The sequence below is a fragment of the Rhineura floridana genome, chromosome 20 (genome assembly GCF_030035675.1).
Source record: "Rhineura floridana isolate rRhiFlo1 chromosome 20, rRhiFlo1.hap2, whole genome shotgun sequence".
Taxonomy (NCBI): domain Eukaryota; kingdom Metazoa; phylum Chordata; class Lepidosauria; order Squamata; family Rhineuridae; genus Rhineura; species Rhineura floridana.
This window is the reverse complement of record NC_084499.1, coordinates 13980659-14008053: the sequence shown is the minus strand read 5'-3', so window position 1 is coordinate 14008053 and position 27395 is coordinate 13980659. Positions and strand designations below refer to the sequence as shown.

The 27395-nt window shown below is 46.4% G+C and overlaps 2 protein-coding genes and 1 pseudogene across 4 annotated transcripts in view; 2 read left to right on the top strand and 1 right to left on the bottom strand.

Annotated features, from left to right (window-relative positions):
- Window positions 1–16157, bottom strand: part of GSN (gelsolin) — a 56734-nt gene extending 40577 nt beyond the window's left edge. Inside the window, exon 1 of the mRNA XM_061603760.1 lies at window positions 16046–16157. The gene's annotated coding sequence lies outside the window, so the exon portion shown is untranslated. The remainder of the gene's footprint in view (window positions 1–16045) is intronic.
- LOC133374023 (5S ribosomal RNA) lies at window positions 2543–2660 on the top strand (annotated as a pseudogene).
- A 7680-nt stretch (window positions 16158–23837) lies between the features above and the next one.
- RAB14 (RAB14, member RAS oncogene family) overlaps window positions 23838–27395 on the top strand; it is a 34154-nt gene continuing 30596 nt past the window's right edge. Inside the window, exon 1 of one of the 3 annotated variants that reach the window (XM_061604005.1) lies at window positions 23838–24448. In XM_061604005.1, the coding sequence (XP_061459989.1) occupies window positions 24141–24448 (308 nt within the window). In that variant the 5' untranslated portion in view covers window positions 23838–24140. Of the gene's footprint in view, window positions 24449–24670; window positions 24765–27395 lie in introns of those variants that run through there. The other 2 variants (XM_061604004.1, XM_061604006.1) reach the window with 2 other exon arrangements.

Genomic DNA, 27395 nt, shown 5'->3' with positions numbered 1-27395 from the left:
GCCAATTTTGGCTATTATTAGAACACTACATCTAAAAACTTTGCTTCCTTTGCAAAATGCTGCAGATGGAATCCGTTGGACTGGCACTAGCTTAGATGGCATGGCTTTTAAAAAAAAATATGGACGAGAGATCCCATCAGAGGCTGTTAGCCATGAAAACTGGTGAAACCTTCATATACAGAGGCAGTATACTTGCAGGAAGCAAGAGCTGTGGGCAAATAACTGGGAACGGGCCTCACTTCTGTTCCCAAAAGGCATCCGGTTGGCAAGTACTGGGCGTTGGACTGTAGATTAGGGCCACATTCACACCATACACACATTCCACTATTATTCTGCTTTAAACAGCCATGGCTGCTTCCCCCAAAGAATCCTGGGAAGGGTAGTTTGTGAAGGGTGCTGAGAGTTGTTGAAAATGGAAATGGACTGCCTTCGATTCTGACTTATGGCGACCCCATGAATAAGGTTTTCATGGTAAGCGGTATTCAAAGGTGGTTTACCATTGCCTCCCTCTGAGGCTGAGAGGCAGTGACTGGCCCAAGGTCACTCAGTGAGCTTCATGGCTATGTGGGGATTTGAACCCTGGTCTCCCAGGTTGTAGTCCAACACTCTAACCACTACACCACACTGTTAGGAGACCCCAATTCCCTTCACAGACCTACAGTTCCCAGAGTGGTGTAACAATCCCCCTTCCCAGAGAACTCGGGGAGTTGTAGCTTTGTGAGAGGAACAGGGGTCTCTTAACAACTCTCAGCACCCTTCACAAACTACATTTCTCAGCATCCTTTGTGAGAAGCCAGCACTGTTTAGAGTGGAATAACAGTGGAATAAATGCATGGCGTGAATGTGGACTAGCTGGTTCTTTGGCCTGGCCCAGAGAAGCAATGCGTTACGTCTCAATTTTCCATCTTGCCCTTATTTACTAACCAGCATGATATCCCCTTGATTTGTCTTCTTGCATCTTCCTCTACTTTCAAAAAACTTTTTAGCTGCTAAAGCCATGAGAAAGCCCACTATTCCTAGTATCAACTCACCATTTTTTTTTTTAATCTCTTCCAGGCCATTGAATACACTCAACATGACTAATGAGATATTGCTAGAGCAATTCAAGCCACGCCTTCCTGGCTCAGAACTCTTGCATTTCCAGTTAAACTCAGCCCACTGACTGCTATGCTCCCCAGCACATCTGGAAACCTGCATGGTGAAGCCCAAAGATGGTCAAGAGAATGACTCGATTCCTTCCCCTCTCCCCGCTTCTGCCATATACTCGCCACTTTTATGATCAGGGCTGCTTGGAAGAAGCTGACACTCCCTCCATGCAAAGCACCGCCACGTGACAAACTGTAAATGAGGCCTACATGCGGCGTTGTCATGTGTGAGAGGAGTGGTGCATTGCCAGATGAGCACACCGCCGGGCTGCTCCACACACACTTGGGTCTTCCAATCGTCTGGGGTGCTTCCAGATTGTCAGGTCTTTTCAGGTGGGATTGAAGCGCATCCTCTTGGAAGTTGGGCCTGGCAATTAAGAGATCTTCTGTATCTTTAAAAGTTGTGCAGGGGGAAGGGAGAATTCCACCTTGTGGTTTTTCCCATTACAGGGATGCAAGAACACCTGCACTTGGCTGACTCTCTCTTCTCCTAAAGATACAGGATCAGTCTCAGGCCATGGACCTGGTAACCCTATGGCAAATGCAGGCTGTGCAAGTACAAGTTGATGTGGCACTCTTGCACAAGAAGCCCACTTCCACTCCAAATCAGGACTTGCACTCAGGTCCTGCTTGAGGGCTTCTCATAGGCGTCCGGTTGGCCAGTGTGAAAACAGAGTGCTGGACTAGATGGGTCTTTGCCCTGATCCAGCAGGGCTCTACTTATGTTCTTATGAAATGAACGGGCCTACATTAGTCATGTCCATTCCTTTCAATGAGTCTACTCTGAGTTGTTGTGTTTGGTGTCAAACAAGCTGGGATCTGTCAAGCCTCTAGCTCTTGCTCTGTAAAATGGGAACAAGAGTGGTCAACCTCACAGGGGGATCAGGAGGTCAAAAGGCCATAAAGGTCTGCCATGCATTGCTCTCTAGATGGTAACTAGCGGTACAGTGAGCTTGCAAGCTGTTGTTGTTCTAAGCTACATAATTACGATTCTGAGCACACCTCTGTAGGGAGGGCATTCCACAAATTCTGTACATAACATTTTAATAGCAGGTTCTGTATGCTCTCACTGACTGGAGGGCTCCCAAAAGCGCATTCACTAGGAGTCCATGTCAGTTGCGACTAGGGACGGGCAAGTATGTCAATGTTGGTTTCTCCCAGTTTTTCATTTTCCCAACCTTAAGTTCAGTTCTCATCGTTTCAACATCAGTCTGCAATTCTTTTTAATCCACATGAAAATCCACCAGCATTTTAGTACTAATTTCTCCAACTATGCATATTTTTTGCCCAATATAATGCAAAGCAATTTCCCATAACATAATGCATGCTATTTTCACTAATATATGCATTTATATGCACACTTTCCCCTAGTATACGCATTTTTGTATGCATTACTTACCTATGGCCATACTACCCTGAACACACTCTATTTGTCTGATTTGGGAAGCTAAGCAGGGTCAGGCATGGTTAGTACTTGGATGGGAGACCGCCTGGGAATACCGGGTGCCTTAGGCTTAGAGGAAGGCAATGGTAAACCACCTCTGAATACCTCTTACCGTGAAAACCCTACGAATATATCCAAAAAAAGATTCATAGGGTTACCATAACTCGTAATCGACTTGAAGGCATAGAACAACAAGTGCATTACTTAGCTGAAGAACTGCATTGCAAAGTTCAGGGAAGGGCGGATTTCAAAGGACGCCAGTGTTTTGGTTCACATATTGGTTCGGAAAGTGCAAACTGTACCGAATTTCTCCCCCATCCCTAATTACGACCACACAATTGTCGAGTCACTTATTTTCAAACGGTGCATTCTCGACACAAATGGCTGCACGGATTTGTACGCGGCCAAGTCCTTTGAATAAGATGTATAGCTGAGTCTAGTAGGGCTTGCTTTCCAGGAAGGCTCCACTCCCATGCACGTTCGCTTGAACGTTAAGCTGGTTTCCATTCAGAGGGACTTCTTTCTGTGCAAGCACAATTAAAATTAGGTTGCTGATGCGCTTAGGAGAAATTGGGCTTTGGTTCTGCATACCATGTTCCCAGCCTGAGGCAAGTTCATTTTGATTGAAATTGGATTCACAGGGTATGCAAACAGGTTTGACATGCCTGCTCTTTGCCTCTAAGCAAAATTTCCAGTCCCACTCCGACAAGCTCAGGCAGGAACAGGCATCACTTACTTATCTCATGTGGCATCCTTACCACATTTCTGCTGTTGGTCACTATTACGCTTTATTTTTCTATTAGCAGTTTTCATGCTTCATGGGCCTTAATCTTTTTGGGGGGGAATTTCCTTCCTCAGCAGAGCTGGCACCAACAGTTGGCATGGTTGGGCATCTGCTGGGGCCAAATCCTAGCAGGGGGCCACTACCAACCTGACAGAGGTGTGGAAAATGCTGCAGTGCCCTTGGTCAAAACAAAAACCCTGCAGGGAGGGGACAAGTGAGGGGGCAGGAGTGAGCCCCAGCTACCCTGGCCCTGAAACAGTTACCCTAGCTGTGCATGTATGGGACAGAGGTGAGGGATCCACCCCAGATCTCTTCCCTGGGGCCCAGAATGGTGCCAAAACATATTCCCCCCTCCCTCAGCCTGCCACCCTCTCCACATTGTTTTCCAGAAGAAGAATGTCCCTCCCTCCTCACAGGCATGCCCAAGGAAATTGTCTTGAAACATGCACAGAGGTAGGTTTTGAAAATGGAAAGGAGGAATTTAGATGATCAGGGAAGACAAGGTGTAACTGCAGAAAAAAGGGGCAAAGTTGGGAGTGGGAGATTGAATGGAGAGTCCATGGTTAGCAAAAGTCAGATTGATTTATGACATCCAAAAAAAAAAAAAAAAAAGCAAGTTAACATTCCAAGCAGTTTATTCAAAGCAGATCTTACTTACTCCCTTGGCGTCTTTGACACAAGTCATCCCCATAACTTTTTTTTAAAACACTCTGCCTAGGAAACATTTTAAATAGGGTGTAAATCGCTACGTTTTAATTTGAATTTTTCTTCTTGCAGCTTTCTTCATTCTTTATAACAGTTGTCTCCAAGATTTTCAGACTGGGACACACCTTTAACCCAAAAGTACAGTTGGGCTTACATTTCTTAATTATTATTTTGCTATGTATTTGTATGGTGGCAGTGTTGCTGTTGTGACCCATCTTAAGACCAGGCCACGACCCCAAAGTGCCGGTGGGAGGAGCCTTTGTTTAGCCCGAGGGCCGTTTTTCCATCTCGTTAACCTTCTGAGGGCCACATACCATTGGTGGGCAGGGTAAGAGGCAAAAGTGGGTGAGCCATGATACATCCATTTAACTTTGTTCAGTAGGCCAGTTTCTATGCACAGTCACACACCCCTCTACCAGTTCTTCACCCAGACAGGCAAGAGGCATTGTCAGAGATCAAGGACACATTTGAGCCAGGCACAAATGCTCTGGGTGCAAAGCAGGACCACTGAGGGGTGTGGCCTGAAGAGAGTTCCAAGGACCAGATAGAAAGGTCTGGAGGGCCACTTTTGGCCCTGAGTCTGACATTTCCCCTGTAGTAGTGGGTCCTGATCCACCAGTTGGACCAAGGGTGGTGATGATAATGATGATGATGATTATGATAATAGTCAACTCTCACTTTGTGAGGGTATAGACTGAGTGTTAAGGAGGACTTCCGTATCAAGCTTAAAGGAAAGAACAAAACAAAACAAATTCACACAGCCTTAATCTAAAAGTCCATTCAAGCAACTCCCTATTTGTTCCTGGCATTTAAGTACATCTGGGCTATTTTTACCCACTGTTGGCAGGCAGCCTGAATTGGTCATAACACCAGTAGGAAGCAAGGATTTGCCAGTCATCTCCCTATCAGCTGTTCCGCCCTGGTCAGCTGCTTGAATGCCAAGAAAAGTAGCAAGGAGACAGAACAAGAAAGATTTAAAAAAACACCCTCCAATGAAAAATGTTTTTCATCTTTATGCAACTGTACTGCATTTCTGATCTAGAACAGCAGATCTTTATTTCTCCAGAACAGTACCCCCATGCCACAAAATCTTGATACTTAGGGCAGTCTTTTTGTGTGTTTCCTGAATTAAAACTGAAATGCACTTTGCTGGACACTCAGAAAGATAGATTAGCAACTCAATCCTACGCTGTTATTCAACAGCAAGTCCCACTGTATTCAATGGGGCTTGCTTCCAGGTAGAAACCTTTGCAGTGTGATCCTAGGCATGTTTACTCAAAAACGTCTCCAATTAATTTTAGTAAGATTGACTCTTGGGTAAGTGTGCATGGAGTTGCATCTTGGCAGCTTAATCCTGTACACATTTATGAAGAAGTCTAATTGGGTTGAATAAATTAACACATTAGAAGGAGGGCATAGGATTGCAGCCTTAATCAACTAAAAAGGGAACTAGTTATTATTTTTAATACAAGTACTTATAAAGAATGCATATGATGCTGATTTTGCAAGCACCATCTAAGGAGGGGATTTCCCCACTTCTGTAACACATAGGAGGTGTTACACATGTGTGTCATATAAATACATGAATGCCTGTATGGGTTTTTTTTTCTTTTGCTTCAGAACTAGTGCTTTTACTCAAATTTAATCAACTGATTAACTGACTAAAACCCATATAATAGATTTCATTGTGCACTCATGATGATTTGTGCTCATGATAATAACAGGGAGGTTATATGCAATCCCACTTTCATTTCTGTTTGATGTGTGGACGGTCCAGTATAAATCCACCACTGATGCACTACTATTGCATCCGTGACATGTTGCAGAATACACCCGGGGAAAAAACACCCCATCAGTATGGAGAGGCCCTAAGATTTCTTTCATCAGGTGATGGCCTTAACAGCCCTAATATTGCAGGATAGCTCAGTTAATATTGTCTTTTGAATTCCTGCTCTCCCATTGCCCAGTGCATTCTGGGCAATGTCAGCCACAGCCACACCTCTCCCCCATTTTCACTGGTGGTTTTAGGATGAGATGCTTGTTAATGCCTTCTCCCACAATAACCGATGTACCTAGGAACCAATCAGCATGAAAGGCAAGAGTGTTGCCTACTGAAAAGAGTATTCTCAGTGGCTGACTCATCTCCTTTCACTCTGATTGGCTCCATTCAGCAGGAAAGGACAAAGAAGCACATTAGAAGACTCTTCTCAGTGGCTAACACATTCCCCTTTCATGTTGATTGGCTCATAGGATGCTGGAGACAAAGGGACCCTGCTGGGACCCTGCTCCCAAAAAGGTAAGGAGTCTAAGACCCTCCGAGACCCTGGATGACTACACCCCTGGGCAAAGGGAGGTAAGATCAAATGCAGAGCTTGGAAAAGTTACTTTTTTGAACTACAACTCCCATTAGCCCCAGCCAGCATGGCCACTGGATTGGGCTGATGGGAGTTGTAGTTCAGAAAAAGTAACATTTCCAAGCTCTGATCAAATGTGCCCAAGCCTCCCTGCTCTGTGGATTTACAAGTCAAATACTGCTTTATTTACTAGCCAGTGCATCCATCAAATGAGAGCTATGGCGGTGTAGAAGGTAAGGAGTTCTACTCAGAACAGACCCATTGAAATCAATGGATCAAAGTTAACCATGCCCATTATTTTCAATGAGTCTACTGTAGCATGGGCTACAACCCTAAGAGTTTGTTTCTTGTTACTTGCATATTCCTCCAGAGAGCTCAAGGGCGCATATGTGGTTCTCCTCCTCCCCATTTTATCCTCACAGCAAGCCTGTGAGACACATTAGGCTGAGAGATTGCAACTGGCCCAAGGTCACACACTGAGCTTCATCATGGCTGAGTGGGGCTTTGAATCTGGGTCTCCCAGGTCTTAGTCTGACACTCTAATCACTACACACTGCACTGGGATGCACCCATCTTGATTTTTCTCCCAACACATGCATGCATATATATATACACACACACACATCCCTCCTTTGCAACACACAAGAGTGCCCTGATGTATTGTTTGAGAGACTGTGGCATTGGCTTTTCTAAGAGAAGCGTTTGCATTTCATTTTTGGGATGCAGGTTATGACTTACAGGCAGCACAAAAAAAGTATGAGAGGAATGGAACAACCAGCTGGACTGCATCTTTAATCTTGTAAGCCACAAAATATTCTCAAAAGAACTCCAATGTGGATTTTGTTTGCTCATGCGGAGAAACATTTCCTTTGCGCCCTCTCTTACTGAAACCAAGCGTTCAGTCCGATGCATCTCAGAGCTTCGAATAACAGAACGGGCTGCCAGGCCAGCTATTTGACAGGGTGTGGCTGTTCCCTTCACCCCCCCCCATCCCTGGAATAATTGCACCTTGTCCGGTCCCCATGGTGCCGGCTTTGCCTCTGTCGCATCTGCACACTGCAATTACTTCCAGCGTAAACACTCGCCACAGAAGCAGGGTTCTTCCATCCCCAAAAGCTGTTTGGGTCCTACATATCTCAGCACTTTCCTCTCCTCTCTGCATGCACTGCTTTTCAGCTTTGGAGGAGACGCTGTGTTCAGAATCCAGCCGTTAAGAGAGGTGAGACTGGCTAGGAGGCTGCCCCATTAGGGCGAATCTGGTGTTGCCCCACCAAGCCTGTCTTCCTGAAGCCAGCTCCCCACCTGCCTGCCTCCTCGAGTACAGCCCGTCCAGGGGGTGGTACCACCTGTCAGATTCCTTCTCTTTAGTCTCATTGTTGCCCCTTGTAGAACTCACCAACAGCAGGAGGATGGGGACAAAAGCAGAACCCGTTGGCTCCGCCAGCCATTGGTTCTGGCTCCACCTACTGTTGGGCTCCCTGTCTTCCGCCCCACCAGCCCGAACTGGGCACCAGCCACCACTGATGGAACTTGAAGCAGGGACTTCCCTGTCACAGCCCCAACCTTATGGATTCTTTTACTATTCTGTGAGGTGCTAAACCAAAGTTTAAGCGAGTGTCTGCCAGACTCCTCAGCTTTAACTGTGGTTAATGTTAACAATGGATTAGTGCAGAGAAGGCTAGTCCATTAGTACAGATGTGGCCCAGAGAGCCGTCAGGCTTAGGGCGGTATATAAATGAAATAAAATAAATAAATGTGGCACTGCCCCATCAATCTGCCCTTAGCCAGCCTTCACTTGCCTACCTTTTTACTTACAACCAATCCAGGGAGTGGCCCTGGTTGTCAGCTTCCTCCTCCTTAGTCTCTGTGTTGCCCTTGTAGAACTCAGCAGGAAGACGGATGGGCCTAAAACTAGAATTAGTTGGTTCTGCCTGTCCTTGCTTCTGGCTCCACCAACTGTTGGAATACCTTCTGTCCTTTTAGTTCCATGGGGCGCTAGCCACCACTGGTTTAGCATTACGAAAGAACCAGGCCATGTTTTGGCGGGCATGCTCTGTCAGTGAGTCTAACTTCTTGCTGCAGCAGGTCGAGGGGGCTCTTGTCAGTGGGCCCCCTGCTGGGGTGTGGGGCCTTGTCAGATGCCCAACTATGCCAACCCTTGATGCTGGCCCTGATAAGAACCTCCATGGCACAAAACCCTCAATGTAAGAAGATCACACACTCAAAAAGCCTGGGTTTTAATAATGGGTTAATCTTCGGTTTGTTTCCTAAGAGGGAAGTACCAACTCCTATGGGCTTGTTTCTCTGGTTAATAAGAGCTGATAATCTCAGGCTGCCGATGATCAGGAATCCCCTTCTATAACAAACCTTGAGGTGGGCGTGGGTGAGTGTTACAAGCAGCAATGACTCACAATTTCTCTTTCTCCTTCCTGTTCTTGAGAATTTAGCTGGGTAAGATTTATAGCTGCTGAAGCAGTGGGGAAAAATGCTTCCTCCTTTTCTGGAGAGCTGCCAAGGAAACAAGCCTTGCAGACATTCAAGAAAAGACTGAATGGGCACCCGTCTATGATGTTTTCAGGTATTCGGATAAAAGGGGGTTGGACTACATGAGCTTTGGGGTCCCAGTCCAATCCCTTCCCCAAATGAAAAGTCACCGGTATGAAGGGATAACCTGGATGTTTGATGAAATTTAATAAATACATATACACATCCACACTTCCTATGGAACATTTGTTGTTGTTGTTGTTTTGGTTTAACAATTAACTACACCATTAAAAACAGTTTAAAACAAATTTAAAATGTGTTCTTCTCTTCACTAAATTCACAAAGCAATTTAAGCCCAAATGCTCAGAGGGCATGAGGACTAGAGGCACAATCCTGTATGTGATTGCAGAGGCTGCTTCTGAGCAGTTGCACTGGTGGACGTTACTCAGGGGTCACCAACCTAGCAAGGCACATTTGGATTTCTCAGTGTGGGCTGTTGGTACTACCCCTTCTGGTCATCTCTCTTTCTCTCTCTCTCCTCTCACACATCATTCCCCCATCCCCAGCCAAGAGACAGAAAGAAAGTGTGCGTGTACATACTTCGCTTTTCCATGGGATCGGGTAAAAGTCAAATCCAGCAGACGTAGTGTGAGCCTTGAAAAGCACATAGAGAACTGAAAGAGGAATAGAGAGTCGTTCTTCCAACTTCCTCCTTCAGCTTTATGTACTTTTGAACAAAGACCATAACCATCTCATGTCAAGGAGTCTCTCTCCCTCTCTCTGGTGTTTCAGAGACTTTGTGGACACCAGGAGGGCACCACTGTGCCCGTAGGCGCCATGTTGGCAACCTCTGCAGTAGCACCTTCTTTCTAGTCATTGTTCTGTATCTGTTTGGGCCACGGACTTATTTCTGTCCAGTCTCTGCCACAAAACCTGAGAAACAACTTTAAAACGAGACAAAAATGGCATTTTAACTTGTTTCTCAGGTTCTGCGGCAGAAACACTGCACTAGTACAAGAGACCAGTGTGTACTTGTGTGTGAATAGACAGTGTGACACTGTTGACGTGGATGCCATCCAGCTCCACCCACGCAACATCATGATTCACAGGGACTGTATTATTGCAACAATCCCCCTCCTGTTTGCACCACAGACCTCAGGATCAGGCTTCGTAAATTAATTTCAAATCCAAAACTCCTGGTGCGCTGTGGAACAATGGTACTGAATAAGAGGTGGGCAGCACCACAACAGTCATAGTCACTGTTAATCAGGAGATCCAGTCAGGTCTCATGCACTCCATGCCAAATTCTGGCCCATGCATCGATCTTCCTTGGATCCTTCATTCCTCATTCAGTTTGCTCAGCGGCAGATCAGGGAGCAAAAGTACAATGACAGGACTGAGAGATCCAATGAAAACTAATGCACAGGCCAGAATTTGGCATGATGTGCATGAGTCCTGATTGGATCCCCTGACTAAAAGTTATTGGTTACCTGTGTCTGTCCAATCAATATTTGAGAGACCACCTCCTTCCCTACAGACCCTCTCGGTGTTAAGATAAGCAGAAGGGGCTTTCTTGGTAGTTCTGCCACCTTCAGAAGTTGGGGATAATGGCCTGGGAGAGGGCCTTCTCTGTGGCAGCCCCTAAGTTGTGGAATTCCCTCCCCACAGAGATGCACCTGGCACCTTTGCTGTATAGTTTTCGTCAAATGCTAAAGACACCTCTTTACCCTGGCCTTTGGCACTTGAAATGTATATTTTCAGGACTTACCCTACTCTTGTGATTGAAACCTGTTTTTACTGTTTTTAATACCGAATGCCAGTATTAAAATACCGAGTTATTGTTTTTAATACCGAATGCTGTATCCTTTCCTGGTGAGGAGCAACTAAAAGGGATGGTAGCCGGTTCTTATCCATTTGAATTCCAACAATCCGGCTTTCAGTAAGGATCCACCATTTTGCTTTTTAAGATGTTTTTAAAGCTTTTTAAAAAAGATGTTTTTAAAGATGTTTTGTTTTAATATATTTTAAAGTCTGTTTTTATGATGTTTTAGAGTGTTTTTAGTGTTTGCTGCCCTGGGCTCCTACTAGGAGGAAGGGCAGGATATGAATTTAATAAATAAATAACAAATAAAAAAATTTTTGGTTGTTCCTGATTGTTTGCACAATTGTCGATTTGCGGGTTTTTTTCCAGTGAAAAAAAATAACATAATTGCTAATGAAAATGCTTATGCTGTAGGCACTTGTTCTACCGAGTTAAGTTAAGAATGCATCCGCTTACAAGAAAGCTGATTATGAAGAGAATAATGTAAAATTTGGAGCTGATTTTTTTTAAAATGTGCCAACAACAGCCATGACCCACCACAAGGAATCAATGCCAGTCTGAAAACAATGCAGATTGTCGGATTATGTCAAAATCCGGTAATAAATCCGATTTAACGAATATTCTGACCCATCCCTAGTGGGTAATAATAATGATAATGATGATAGTACTACTACTGCTGCTGCTGCTACTACTACTACTACTACTACTACTACTACTACTAGTAGTAGTAGTAGTAGTAATAGTAATAATAATACACTAACAAGGGCTGCCTGCATTGGAGCCCCGTCAATCAAACAGCAATTGTATTGACCTGCTTTTGAGTGGGGAACAAGAGGAGTATTAAATACCACCCCCTCCCAAACACCAGTGGTGTCTGGTGCCAGTTGAGACCAGTAGGGCAGAAGGCGGAGACCCCAGCAGTAGGTGGAGCCAGAGCCAATGACAGGCAGAGCCATCTAAATCTAGTTTTGTCCCCATCCTCTCCCCTGCTAGGGCAACAGTGAGAGTAAGAAGGAGGAAGAAGCTGACAGCCAGAGCTGTCCTATGGACTGGATGTAAGAAAGAAAGCAGGTAGATGCAGACGGTGAGGCGGTGTCCCATTTGCCCTAATGCACCAGCCTCCACTGGTTATTACTGCTTCTTTAAAGAGTCATATGTCATGTGCAGCCTGGCCGCAGGATCAGGAAGAAGAGCCATGCCAGACACACCCAATTGGACACCCGGTTCCTTATCCAGCTAAGCGAAGAATGCATAGAAGCCTCCTGGGGAAGCGCCGTAGCTCCGTGATAGAGTGTCTACCTTCCTCGCAAAAGGCGCCAGATTCAATTCCTGGCATCTCCAGGTGCGGATGGAAGAGACCCCAGTCTGAAACCCTGGGGAGTTGCTACCAGTCAGTGCAGACAATACTGAGCTAGATGGACCAATGGTCTGACTTGGTATAAGGCAGATTCCTACGTTGCATGGGCATATGGTCATCAGCCGGAGCAGCCTGCTTATCTCTAGGTCTGGAGCTAGATTTCAGGCCACCATTAAAGGCACAGGAGCAGGGTCGGGAGGAAAGGTGGCAACCCGACTCCAGAAAGAGCTATACAGTTGCTGTTTTAGCAAGCACACTGCCTTGCAGAGTCTGTAAAGCACACTTTTTGCATGAACAGAAATCAGCATCAATGTAACTCTCTAGGCAATAGTTAGTGTTAATTCAGAAAATCTTTCCTTCCAAAAAGAGACTCTCCCCATGCCACCCACACTGCCAACTGGCCCTGTTTCTCACCCTCCTTAACTGTTTTTGCCTGGCTCAAATGTGTCCTTGAAGTCTGATAATGCTTCTTGCTTGCCTTCTTCTTCTTCTGGCCCCACGCACTGCTGGCAAGTGGCTCCCTGAAGGTGGCCCAGAATGCAATGTGGCCTTCGGGCTGAAAAAACGCCCCCACCCCTGCTTTAGAGGAAGGAGGCAAGGACGATGGTACTCATGGGAAGCTGCTGGAGGTGGCAAGTGGGGCAACCTGCCCCCCGCCCCCATGGATGAACCACGATCCCTAGATTCCCAGATTTCTTCCCCCCCCCCAAGTAAGTTTCTAGAACTAGGACCTATGAGGCAAAATGTGCAGGTGTTATTCCCCTTAATTTGTTTTGTATGAAACTAGTCAGATACCCAGTGGCAGCTTGTGACCACTGGGACTGGTAGGGCGGAAGGCAGGGTGCCCAACAGTAGGCGGAGCCAGAGACCATGACAAGCAGAGCCAATTCATTCAAGTTTTTTCCACATCCTCTGCTGTGTTGTACAAGGGAAGAGGAAGCAGACGGGCAGTTCTATCCCCTGGATTGGTTGTAAGCAGGGAGGCAGACAGGTGGGGACTGAGGTTGGTGGGGCACTGTCCCGTTTGCCCTAATGGAGCAGCCTCCATTGCAGCTTCCGTCTTGTAGTGTCTTCAGCTAATGAATGGAGTCAGAACAATGAGTGACATTTAGGAAAGCAGACCTAGCCATCTGGAGTGAAACACGCATTGTCTAGAGGAAGAATTTCTTGGTTTGTTTTTAAGGCTTTTATGCTGGTCTTCCCTGGTGGAAAAAATGACTGCTGGCCTACAGTAAAGATATTCCAGATTTTTGTACCGCTCTAACTTTGGAGTAGAGTGTCAACCCTAAAAGCAAAAGATAGCAAAACCCAAACTGGAGTTCACGATCTTTCTAACGCAGGTCTTATTTCATGCTAAAAGAGTGATCCTACCAACCCAACCCCGCTGAGTTTGTAAACATTTAAAAAATGACCCTGCCAGTGTAAATGCAGATAGAATCTATCATACCTATATTGCACAGGGCAGGGCTATAGATGAGAGGGCATGGGTTTCACCAGCTCTGCAAAATATCCCCATTTGTTGGAGAGAGGGAAGGATAGGGTATGACAACCCTGAAGTATAGTCTAGTGTTGTTATCTTAGCATGTCGGATTTTTTTTAAAAAATGCAAGGTGTTGGGGTGTGGGCTGTGTTCCCATACCTTTTGCTGAAACAAGGACATCTTGCACTGACATACTGCACACTGCAATCTTATGCGCATTTACTGGGGATTAAGTACGTCTGAAATTGGCAGGATATATTTCCAAGAAGCACAACTAGGACCAGTCTATTTGAAGATGATCCCACACATGTCCCACACTTTTCAGATCTAGGCTACTTTTCATCCATACTACAACACGGAACCTTGCTGTCATTTTTCTTAACCGTATATTTCCATTTCTTTGTCTTTAAGATGGCCAGTCACATAGAAGAGAGATGTTTGTTTATTATTAAATTTATAGTGGTTCTCCGTCTCCCCATTTAATCCTCACATCAACCCTGTGAGGTAGATTAGGCTTGGAGACTGTGACCAAGGTCACCCAGTGTGCTTTTATGGCTGAGTGGGAGATTTGAATCCTGATCTCCCAGGCCCTAGCCCGACACTCTAACCACTATACCACACTGGCTTTCCTGTTGTGGAGACTCTCCAAATTATAGGGCTATAGTGTTTTAGTTGATTAATGCGTTAGATCAATCCAATTAAAAACATTTTAGCACCTCTCCTGATTAATCAGTCAGAAGCTGATTATTTTAAGTTTTAACAAGAACTTCTGCTTCTTTTCTGGCATGCAGATTTACCCAGTCGATTAAGACTAAAATTCATGCTAAGATTTATTTGACCAAGTGACAGCCCTACCAAACTATATTCTTCCACGCAAGTGTTTTATTTTCTATTGATTATGTTGCTGTTGTTTTTAAATCCTGCCTTTCAATCAAAATACATTCAGGGAGTCTTAATAAAAATTAAGGAACTTAGATGAAGGAACTCTGTCTTTGCATCTGGACATCCAGAACTCTCTCTTTCTCTCTCCCTTTCCTTAAAAAGAAGGGGGGGGGGAACCAGGAAGGGCAGGAAGGAAAGAATATAAGAAAAGCCTGGCTGCTGGATCAGATCCAAAGCCCATCTAGACCAGTGTCTAGTTTCTCAGTGGCCAACCAGATGCCCCAATGGGAAGTCCAAAGGCCATCTTCCCCCCTTCTGATTTCCAGCAGCCAGTATTTAGAAGCCCACTGCCTCTGACAGTGGAGGTGAAACATAGCCACTGTGGCTACTGGCCACTGGTCGCCTTAATTTGTCTAATCCATCCAAGTTGGTGGCCATCGCTGCCTCTTGTGGGAGCAAACACCACAGTTTTAACTGTGCACTGTGTGAAGAAATCCTTTCTGTCGCCTGTCCTGAATCGCCCAACATTCAGCTTCACTGGATGGTCTTGAATTCTAACATTGTGAGAACAGGGTGGGGGCTTCCCCCTTGCAGCTTTATTGTGGATGCATCTTGTGTAGAAAAGAAACGGCAAGGAAGAGACGTAGGAAGTGCCAGAAAAAGAGAGGGAACCAGATCAATCGATAGCTCCTAATTGACCCACCAGTTGAAGACCAATGATCAGCAACTGAGGAAGCTGCCTCAGACGGAGCCACACCCGTTGTCCATCTAGCTCAGTACTGTAGACCCGGACTGGCAGCAGCTCTCCAGGATTTCAGGCAAGGATCTGAACCTGGGACCTTCTGCATGCAAAGAAGATGCTCCAGCCCTTCTTTCGAGAACACCAAAGCACAATTTCTCTCCTGCAGGCTCAAACCTCAGAGGATGCTGCTGCCACTCCTCTTCCTCCGACCCGCTCGTGGCAGTCCCCAGCTCATTTCATAGAAGCCTCAGCGAGTGCTGCTGATAAGGAGCCGGCGTGTGACCAGGGCCTCTGTGTGCGTGTGCGCAACCCAGGCTCGGAAAACTCTAAATTGGGAATCCTGCAAGCCACGATCGCTCGCTGGGGAAAGAGGGTCTCGATCCACGTATCAGCCCGCACAGCGTACGGCACGCTCCCTTTGCCTCCTCCTCGTCCCTCCCTTCAGCCCAGCCCACACCGCTTCCCAAAGGCGCTAGTCCCCGTGAAGTGGACTGTGGCTTCCCAAGGAAGCTTCTCTGCCACATCATTTCGGTTAGCCTTTCTAGGTGCCTAAAGCGAGGCTCTTTGTTCGCATCCCCCCAAGTTGCATATCGAGCTCGAGCCTGCACGCCCCCCAGCCCCCTCCATGGCAGAAAGATCGATCCTCCACTCGTGCCCCCCAAACCGGCATCTCCCAAACCTGGCGCGGGAGGGGAGAGACTGACACGTCTCCAGTTGGTGCCCCAGATCACCTCAAGGAGAGGGGAGAGAAAAACTCCGATTTGTTACGTGTCCCCCCCCTCCGATTTGTTGCGGCCCCCTTGCGTCCCCGGGGGCCCTTCCAAGCGGCTTGCACGGGGGTCCTACCTGGCGCTGCAGTGGCAAAGCAGGAGGCGCTCGGGCGGATTCCAACCCACCGAAGACAAGGCACGAGTGGGCCGGTCAGAGCTGAGCGGAGACGCACACAGAGAGAGAGAGGGAGAAAGGAGAAAGATCCGGGCTGGGCAGGGCTGGGCATCCTCCTCCGTGCGCCCCGCCTAGCGCATTGGAGAGCTCGAGGCCACTCCGGAGCGTTCAGGGGTGGAGCCCTTGCAGGGGTGGGCAGGGAAGGGGGCTGCGGGTGCGCTGGGCCTCCGGGAAGGCTGCTGTGTCCGAGGGCGCCGCTGCAGCCGGAGCAAGAGAGCCCTGTTGGGTCAGAGAGCCCATCCGGCCCAGCGCTGCAACCTTATTTCCTTCCACGTTTGGAAACTCCTAGGCAGAGCGCATTCGGGGGCCTCAAGGCAAGGGCTTCAGCTCCGTGGCAGGCCACTGGCTGCTTCCGCAGGCAGAAGGTCCCAGGTTCTTCTGTCTCCAGGCAGAGCTGGGAATGCCCGCTGTTTGAAAGTCTGGCGAGTTGCTGCCGCCAGGCAGTGCAGGCAGCGCCAGAGGGATCAAAGTTCTGATCCTTGGTATAAGGCAGCTTCCTTATGTGTCTGGAAAGGCCGGAGCTCAGGGGTGCAACATCAGTTTGGCATGCAGAAGGACCCTCGTTCAATCCCTGGCATCTCCGGATGGGGCTGGGAAGATCTCCTGTGTGAAACTCCGGAGAGCTGCTGCTGCTGCCAGTCAGTGTAGACAGCACTGAGGTAGATGTCTGACTTAGTATAAGGCAGCTTCATTACGTTCCTGCGGCTGAAGAGGAGGGCCATAGCTCAGTGATAAACATCTGCTCTCTGGCTCAGTCCCCAACCTCTCCTGGTAGGGCTGTGAGAGACCCTTGAATGGAAGCCGGGAGAGTCGCTGCCAGTCAGTGTAGGCAGTACTACGCTAGATGGAGCAATGATCTGACTGTGCAAGGTAGCTTCCTAGGTTCTTTGGAGGTCCTTTGGCCTTAGCTCAACCCTTGCCATCTGAGGCTAGGACTGGGAGAGACTCCTGTCTGAAAACCCTTCTTATGCTCCTACTTCCAAGTAAGACTGGAGCTTAGATTAGGGAAGAAAGTACAGTAGGGCCCCACTCATACGGTGAATTATGTTCCGGACCCCTGCTGTAAAGCGAAAACCGCTGTAAAGTGGAACCCATTGAATAGAATGGTGCACGATGCCCGAAAACCGCCGTAAAGGCGGAACAAGCGCCGTATGAGTGGGGCTTTAGTCTAATTGCGTCTAATTGAGACCGCTGCATTAGCGCTGTAAAGCAAAGCGCTGTAAAGCGGGGCCCTACTGTACCACTAAATTCATCGGGGGCATGCATCTAAGTAAAATGTGCAAGAAAATGCTAATTATTATTTATGCATTTTTTTTAGGGATATGATTTATGCATCTCTTCCTCGGGATGGTTAAATGTAAATGTACTGCCTTCAAGTCAGTTCCGACTTATGGTGACCCTATGAATAGGGTTTTCATGAGGCTGAGAGGCAGTGACTGGCCCAAGGTCACCCAGCGAGCTTCATGGCTGTGTGGGGATTCAAACCCTGGTCTCCCAGGTCATAGTCCAACACCTTAACCACTACACCACACTGGCTACTAACATTTATCTTTAAGGATGGGGGCAATCTCCTGCAGACAGCAGCTGTTGAGAGGTTTGAGGGGAAGTGGATGTGGTGTTGCACAAATCACTATCTTGCTACATAGTGTATTCCATATTGCAGATATACAGCTTATGTTCTTATGCAGGCTTTTCAAATTGTGTGGCCCATGAGAGGGTGACTAGCAGCAGCAGGCAGAAATCCAGCTGGTGAAAGTCCTCCCAGTGCAACTTCCTCAGGCTAGGAAAAACTTGGTATGTGATTGTGTGTGTGTGTGTTTTAAATTTGGCCCATCATGCAACTGTTGAAGGCAGAAGCACTGCGTCAAACAAACAAACAAAAAGTTGGCAACCCAACCATGTGACTTTGCCAATCAGGAAAAAATATGGTCTGAAATAGTTTGGCATGCTTTTGCATAGGGCAATGCCATAATGAGGAAGGGAGGCTGAAAATAAAACGGCGCCATTATAAGTCCCAGCATGCCATGCGTTTACCTTTAAACCATAGTTTAGCTTAACTGTCATGTAAATGTGACATACAAACCACTATGTTTGCAGCAAAGGCTTTTTTTAAAAAAAGTATTTGGAATATTTTGGACATCAAACCACATGTTTTGCGTTCTGGAGCATGAACTTGAGGACACATGATTATTATTATTTATTATAATAATTTACTATAATACACTTATAACCTGCTTTTCAGGAATCCTCTTCACAAATACGGCCACCTTGCTGAAGCTACGCAAGTCTGGATCTCTGGCCATGCACAGTGGATGTTTGTAACAGCAAAAACAACAAAGAGGCTTGTGGCGTCTTAAAGACAAACAGTTTTATTGTATCTTTAATGCTTTTGTGTGCTGGAAGGGTACACGTGGCCAGATGCACAAAGCATTATCCAAGAAAGAGAGAGTGGTACAATCGTTGGATGTGGGAGACCAAGGTTTATATCCTGACCCTGCCATGAAGCTCCCTGGGTGACATTGAGTCAGTCACCATCTTTCAACCTAACCTTCCTCACAGGGTTGCTGTGAGAATAAAATGGGAAGGAAGAGAATTATGCATATCACTTTGAACAATGTAGATAGATAGATAGATAGATAGATAGATAGATAGATAGATAGATAGATAGATAGATAGATAGATAGATAGTAGATAAGAAGGGTGTGTAACTGTGTATACGTGCACAGGAATGTACTTAACCAAATTCTACTCTATCTATTGAAATTAATAAACCTCACTCAGGCTGCAATCTAATACTGTACATGTCTACAGAATTAAGCTCCACTGGGTTCAGTGGGACTTACTCCCAGGTAAGTGTGTATTGGATTGCAGCCTTAGTCCTGTTCATTCATTTCAGTGGATCTGCTCTGAGGAGGGCTAACACTGTATACAACCCACAGAGTATGGAAGAGGGAGAATAAAAATGATGGGGTCAAATGGGAATAAAATTGGGGGGGAAATTAGCCTGTGAGATCTCTGGGACAGGAAACCATGATCTCAACTGAAGCCTGAGCAACAATTGGAATCAACAACAAAGCCTGTTGCTGCAAACAGGTATAAATATGGAGGTATCTTCAGAGACTAAGGTTTGAATTAGTTAGTAGTGCTGAGCCCTATTTAAGCAGTAAGGATTTTTCTTTTTCCTGTGGAAATTGTTTCAAGGTTAGTCAAGCAAGAAACTGGAGAGCGTTGGAAAGACTGAGTCCCCAAGTAAGCAAGCAAGTAAACAAGCAAATAAACAAGGATAATCGAGCCCCAGACAGACATTTCTAGAAGAACCACAAGACTCGTGGTGGTGGAACAAAAGCCCAGAGATTCTCAGTGGCAGAAAATGAAGGAAGTGGAAAAGGACATAATATTTTCTGTGGGTTTAAAGGAATTTGTCGTTGGCAGATCTTGCATCATTCACTGCATTTCCTCTTGGTTGGCTCAAACCCAGTGGTGACTGGTGCCCGCTGGGAAAAGGTAGGATGGAAGGCAGGGAGCCAACAGTAGGTGGAGCCAGAGGCAATGACAGCCAGAGCCAGAGCCAGTGACAGGCAGAGCCAACTAATTCTAGTTTTCCCCCCATCCTCTGCTGAGTTGTACAAGGGCAACACTGAGTCTGAGGAGAAGAAGCGGGCAGGCAGTACCATCGCCTGGACTGTTGTAAGTAAGAAGGCAGGTAGGTGGGGGGTGGCTGAGGACAGACTGAGATTGGTGGGGCACTGCCCCATTTGCCCTAACGGACCACCCTCCACTGTTCGCACTGCAGGTCCATTTGCAGTATGTTATATACTACAACAAGGAGGAGTTTTATCCCACCTTCAAAGCATTTGTTCCAGTTATGTGGGATTTTATTTCTGTTGTTACTGCTGTGCTCCTTCCAGATCTCTTGAAAGGCTAGGAATAATATGGCCTTTTCACGAACCACTTCTAACTAGAATAAAGTGGGATGATGTGTGGACGGTCCACTACCACGAATGCATCAATTTGCAGAATACACCCACAAAGCAAAGAGACAGATAAAGCCACCAGTCTGGATGGGCCCATGGAAACAAACAGGGCAGGAAGTCATAGCCAGTTCCAAAACCCCTGGCTGATGTCCCTGTATCAGTTATTCATTTGCAAATGTTTTGTTTTATTATTACTTTATTAATTTAATACTTTTTTAACCTGATGTTTAGGGTGTCTACCCTTCCAACCCGGATCACTGCATATCAATACACTAAAATATTAACATTCCAACCTTTAAAAATAACCATGGAATGACACAAAATTGCATTAAAAATAGCAGCAGCAAATAATACAGTTCTTAAACACAGCAGCCATAACATCACACAAATGTGGACTGGAATAATTTTAAAAAATGGTCTCCAAGGCTTTCCTTCAAGGCCAACAAAGAGGACGCCATCTGTTCTTTTTTTTTGCTGGGGAGGGTATTCAAGAGATATGGGGTCATGACAGAAAAGGCCCTGCCCCTGGTATTTGCCACCCGAACACACATGCACCTGTCACATGACATTATGACATATGCAGGCATCAAAACGTTTTGCGGGTGTGCATTTGAAAAATATAATCAGTGCAGTGGTCCCTGAATGAAAAACAACCAAAATGCAAAAGCATGTAAAGGCTGCAGCTCTGTGCCACTCACCAAGGAGATAAGCCCTATCGAGCACAGTGGGTGGGACTTACTTCCAAGTAAATATGCATCGGATCCAGTTGCATGGAGCCATTCCATTTGAACAACCCAACCGCTCCTTTTATTTCCCCCACCAGGGTGAATCTTTTCAAGATTTAATTCTGTCCAATCCAGCGGGGATGCTTTGGAATGTTGTTTGCAGAAAGCTCAGCCTTCCTTCTTCCACCTGTCTTTTGAGGGTGTGCATGTGTGTGTTTCATAACAATAAAAACCGACAGACAAAAGGATGAAACCATGAACTTGGGAATACAGTAACAGCCTTTCCTGTCAGATGTTTTTTGTGAGGCAAAGGGTAAGTTCTTATCAAGACAGCTTGCCTTAAAGCTGCCTTTGTTTCGCCTCAGTAAACTGAGAAGCGATAAACACTTTTCTGCAACATAAGAAGGGTCAGACCAAAGGCCTATGTAGTCCAGCATTCAGTTCTCAAAGTGGCCAATGTACTTGAAGGCACTGGGGTAACTTGCAACCACTAGGCCCTCGTTTTAAAATTGTATTAAATTGCATTTTAGTAGAAAACAGCTTGTAAACATATTAAGGTACCTGCACTATCAAAGTTCTACATGATTTCTTGCCTGTTTAAGCCTTCCTCTCCTTCAGTTACAGGTTTGCATTTGATTCTGCTTATTTACAAACTGGCTCATAGGGGCTGAAATTCAATCCTGTGTTCCTCTGGTGTGGTTGCAGTAAGTGTCACAGTAACCCTAGGCTATAACTTCTCTACCTACACATTTATTTTAGATCTGGCTGTGTGTTTGTGTGTGTTTCATTCTGAAACTGACCGGTTGAATCAATCCTTTTCTCTAAACTCCAGCGCAGTGGTTCCCATTTCCCCTCCACGCAGACCACTTGAAAACTGCCGAAGGACTCGGCGGACCACTTAATGATTTTTCTGCCTGTTGTAGCAATCGGACTGGGTTAGACGCTGTGTGATTTTTAAATTGTGTTTGTCTTGCTTCTTTTATCTCTTCTATATTGCATTTCATTTCAATTTGAGCTCAAACTGCAATTCAATAAAATGTAATACAGAAGGAATAAAAATACAGTTAAAATCAATATGAATATTTAATGCGATGGATGTGCTGCCCCCTGCCACAAAACCACAGGCATGCCACGGACCACTTGAATGAAGCTCACAGACTAGTGGTGCTCTGCAGACTACATTTTTGGGAACCCTTGCTCCAGCTTTTACGTTATTTTTCCTTCTGTCAAAGCTGATATCAGTCCTTCTGTTTCTTTGCCAGCTATTCTACCATGTCGTGTGGCTGCCCTCTAGCAGCGCCTGAGGGATTGCTCACCGCACTCAGTCAATCATTGGCGTTCTGATGGTGATCACGTAATTGTCTCACTTCCTCAGATGATGCTTGGACGCTGTGTGCTTCAGTTCTTCATCACCCCACAGGCCCTTCCCATCAGCTTGCCATTCCTCAGTGATGTTCTATCACAGGGATGGGGAAACCTTTAGCCCTCCAGATGTTGCTGCTTGGCCATGCTGGGTGGAGTTGATGGGAGATGTAGTAATCTCCCGTCAACCCCAAACAGCATGGCCAATAGTTAAGGAGTTGTAGTGCAGTAACATCTGGAGGGCCAAAGGTTACCCAGCTTTGTTTGATCACAACTACCAATATATTTTGTTGTTTTTCTGCGTGAGCTGATTTAGGGGGTTGTGTTTTGTGTGCGTGCTACGGTGAAAAGTGTGTTTGAGTTAGATTGGGGTGGTGGGGAACAAACCAGTTTTTTTGTTTAGCTGTAGTGGATATGGAGGATAAGGCCATCAATGGCTGCTAACCCTGTTGGCTATGTTCTGCCTCCACCAGTTGCTTGGAATCACGAGTGGGGAAAGTGCTGCTGCACCCAGGTCCTGTTGCAGGCTTCATGTGGGCATGTGGTTGGCCACAGCGCTGCATAACTGGCCACTCTACAGAGGGGGGGACAGGATCAATAGAATAAAAAAAAAGTTTATGGACAATTGACAATTTTTAACACCTGTTTCAATTTCCTTCTGTATAAAAACATAGTTTTTAATTAGTTGCCTCCCCAACGTCTTATGATAATTTTCTGCCAATATATTTATGTTGTAGATTTTCTGTTTTAAAACCAGCTTTTCATTAGCATTTAAAACATTTCTGATGGTTTGTTATTGGATCAAGCTGCTTTGTAAATTATGACCCTAGAATTTTATTTTTTTTATTTAACAAAATTTATATACCGCTTGAATGTAAAGACCTCTGAAGACTTTTGGTATAGTTATAATTGTTTTGTGTTGAGTCATCTTGTACTTTGTATTGTTATATTGCCTTATGTTATTTTAGTATGTTCCCCCTCATGTTTATAAAACTACAATCCATAAAAAAAGAAATATTCAGTTATTCAAATAACTCTGATTGAAAACACTGTTGTTGTTTTTAACTTTTACCAAACCTGAGGCAAAAATGCTAATACCAAGTAAAATTCCAAAAGATTGGCAACTCAACAGGCAGAAATTCAACCTGCAAAGCTTAAATCAACATGCAGAAACACCTTCTGTTGCATTTTGGCTGAATTTTTCGAGGACGTGTGTGGAAATGTGCCAACGTATTATTATGAATGGGCCAGCAATTCATAAAACTTTCATGAAAGAGTTCCTCCCCACAGTCGACACTTATTCGGGGACAAAGCCGAAGGGATTAAGTGGGGCCCCGACTGGTGGGCGGAGCCAACGAGCTCTAGGGTGGAGCCTATTGGGCACACTTCGCTGACAGGCTTCAGTTTAGCTCTTAGTCTGATACGCCCGCCCACTTCGGGTTCGCGCCTCGTTATAGTCCCTCCACGACTCCTTTTCCTCAAGAGCGCATGCTCCCTGCTGCCACCAAAAGGAAAAAGGAAGGCCTTCCAAGGAAGAGACTCATTTTTGGTGTGCGCGCGCAGACTCTCGGCCGTGCGTGCGCACCCCCTCGCTCCTCCTCCCCGAAAGCAACCGCTTACACCACCCCTCCCCTCAAAACCACACCCCTAACATTACCCCTTTCTCTCCCCGCCTGTCTCCTCCCTCGCTTCGATGATTGGTCGATATTACTGTCCACGGAGTCTTTAAAGAAAAAAAAATCCCATTTATTATCCGGGTTGCCGTCGGTCGCCCGCCTGTGTTCTCTATTTTTTATCTCCTTTGAGTGAGGCGATTATTATTTTTGGCGCGGCCGGCTTTGGACTGGACGTGGCTAACTCCCCCTCCTCCTTTCCCGTCAGAGTGGGCGGGGAAACCCCGTGTAAGGGGTCGCCGCCATCTTGGATAAAGTGTGTATGCGAGGGGGAGGGGAAAAAGGAGGAGGAGGAGGAGGAGGAGAAGAAGAGGGGCGGCGGCAAGAAGCAGGAACAGCCGCGCGAGAGAGAGAGAAAAAAGAAGGGGGGGAGGAAGAGGAGGAGAAGGCCGCAGCGCGTGCGCGCGCACTCACACACACACACACTCTCAGCACAGTGGGGGGGGAAAGCCGGCGTCGCCAGACCGAGGCTCGATCCCGGAACGAGAAGGGGAGGAGACATCCTGCTGCCTTCGCCGCTGCCCCCACAGCCGAAGCCAAGCTGCCCAGTCACCAGACCCTCGAACCCAGGTACGTTTTTGTTGAGGCCTAGCTGGGGCCTCAAGCCTCCCTTCGCGCGGGGTTGCCTAGCAACGGGAGGAGGAGGAGGAGGGGGAAAGCTTGGCCTCTTCCATTCTTTGCTGAGGGGGGAGGCTAAGGAGTGGGGCGGGTGCTGGTGATGGGCGGGCGGGCGGCCCTGAGGCGGCTAGGCCTCTGCTGCCGCCAGCTACGCTCCTCCTCCTCCTTTGTGTTGGGTGCGAGAGGCCTGCTGGGGTCCGGTCCCCACTCGAGGTCTTCCCTCAGTGCTGCTGCTGCTGCTGCTTGAGTCCTGGCGCTCCCCTTCCAGGTGGCCCCACCACGCCCTGCTCCTAGGGAGAAAGAGGCCTCGCCCGTGCAGAGCCCCGCTCCCATGTCCTCTTTCGCTTCGCTTGGAGATCGTTCTCTTTCTCTCGGGGTTCTTGTTGTCCAGGGTGGGATAGGACGTTGCAAGAGCCCTCCCCTTTCCCCACCCCGGGCCTGCCTGTGCATGTTTGCTCGGGAGTCGGTCCCCGAGACTTCTGTTTAGGGGTGTCTCCCGGATGAAGTGGGTTGGATCCAGACTTAGTCATGCTTGGAAGCAGGCCCATTGGAATCCATTGGGTCTGAGGCCTCGCTGATTTCAGTGGCTAACTTAGGTTCTTCTCTTGACAGGCATGGCTGTAATTCAGTGCACACTTACGTGGGAGTAAGTCCCATGGAACCCATTGGGGCTTACTTCGGAGTAGGCATGGATTAGATTGCAGTCTAAGGCTGGATAAGAAGGGCCCTGCTGGATCAGGCCAGAGGGCCATTTATTCCATCATGCTATTCTCGTAGGGTGAGAGCCAGTGTGATGTAGTGGTTAAGGTGTTGGGCTATGACCTGGGAGACCAGAGTTCGAATCCCCATACAGCCATGAAGCTTACTGGGTGACCTTGGGCCAGTCACTGCCTCTCAGCCTCAGAGGAAGGCAATGGTAAACCACGTCTGACTAACGCTTACCATGAAAACCCTATTCATAGGGTTGCCATAAGTCGGAATCGACTTGAAGGCAGTCCATTTCCATTTCATTTTCATAGGAGGTCCACAAGCAGGACCTGAGTGCAGCAGTAAGTCTCCCCACTTGTGATTCCTAGCAACTGGTATTCAGAGGCGTCCTGCCTCTGACAGTGGAGGTAGAACATCACCGGCTGGGCTAGCAGCCATTAATCTTCTTCTCCACGAATTTGTTTAATCTTCTTTTAAAGTCATCCAACATGGTGGCCATTACTATGTCTTGTGGGAGCAAATTCCATAGTTTAACTCTGCTGTGCAAAGTAGTAGTTTTTTTTGTCAGCCTTGAATCTTCCGATGTTCAGCTTCATTGGAAGGCCCTTGCGTTCTCATATTATGAAGGAGGGAGAAAAACATCTCCCTATTAATTTTGTCCACACTAGTGTTTGTAAGGATTAGAGATGTATACCCCACTGGTTCGGTGGGCCTTGCTCTTTTGCAAGTAAAGGTTGCAGTCTTCCAAGGCCATTCCTGGCTGTAATTATGGACGTTCCTCCAAGTGTTCTTTTAATTCTCTCTCTCTCTCCCCCTCCCCCATTGTAAGCTGTTCAGGGCAGAGACTGACAGCCCTGTGTGTCAAGCTTTGGAAAGTGCAGTCAAGATTAGTACTTAAATAATGCCATTAGCTGTGACAACTTGGGAGTATGGTGTTCACTCCCCAGTGTCTTAGAGTGCAGCCTTTAATCCCAAGGAATGTAGGTGCACTCTTTTAGTTTAAATGCCCTGCTAGAGAGTGGTGTATGTGATTTATATAGGGCAAGGTCGGACAACCTGTGGCCCTAGGGCTGTGTGTGACCCTCTGCCTAACTTCTTGCAGGTGGCAAAAAGGAAAAGATGTGGGGAAAGGGGATAGCCTCTTTTGGCTTTGGACCTACCCGTTGTCAGTATGCAGCCTTTGTCAGATTCTGGCCTGTAACAGAAAAAGGTTTGCCACACTGATATGGCAGACGTTTTCCTTATTGGAACCCTTTATTGGGTGCCTTCCAGTCAGCCTTTCTCCAGTGTTCAGGGAGGTAGTATGACATAAATCCAATACATGCATATCTCCTTTATGTGCAGATTTCTGATACGTTATTTTCTCTGTGCCAGTTCAGTGTTACATGCACCTGTAAGTGTCAGGGTGTGTCTGAGGCACATCACTGTTCATGGCCTATCTGTCTGACAAGGCATTATGGGCATGCCTCATATGCAAATGCAGAAGACAGGTGTTGCAGAAATTTGCTTCGTATGTGATGTTTTCATACATACTGGCAGTCTCTATGATAAGGAGAAATATATATATGCCATTAATTGCACATTAGTGTTGCAAAATACAAATTTGTACAGTTACATGTGCTGGGAATCTATTATGCAGGGGAATACCATGTGTGTAGCCTTCTTTGTAATCTAGGCACTCAGTGTGTGCATGTGCACAACATATTGCTGTGTAAAAAGTGTTCATTGTGTTATGCTGCTATACAACACAATGGAGAATATGCTTTTATATGTGGCTTGAATACCAACAAGAAAATATTTCACTTAGGCCTTCTACCTACTTACTGGGGGAGTAAATCCAGTTGAACTTTATTGGACTTAACATCTGAATAGCCTTGCATAGAATTAAACTGTTAAATTTGAATCTCAATCTCAAAATCGTACCAAGTGCTGCATTAACTGGCTTTCTAATTTTTGCTGCAACCCTTACTACATAACTAACCACAATGGAACTTCTTCAATAAGAGAAACAGTAGATCAAACGCTTCTGTTCTTAATGTATAGGATGAACTGTGTGCACTCCTCCCTCTCTCATTTTGTATGTAAACAGTAGGTTCTTAATGATAGATAGGTTGTGCTTGTTTATACACTCACTTTTTCCTGTGAGCATTCAGCGTGAATGTAAGTAAGCTTTTAATATGTATACTTCCAG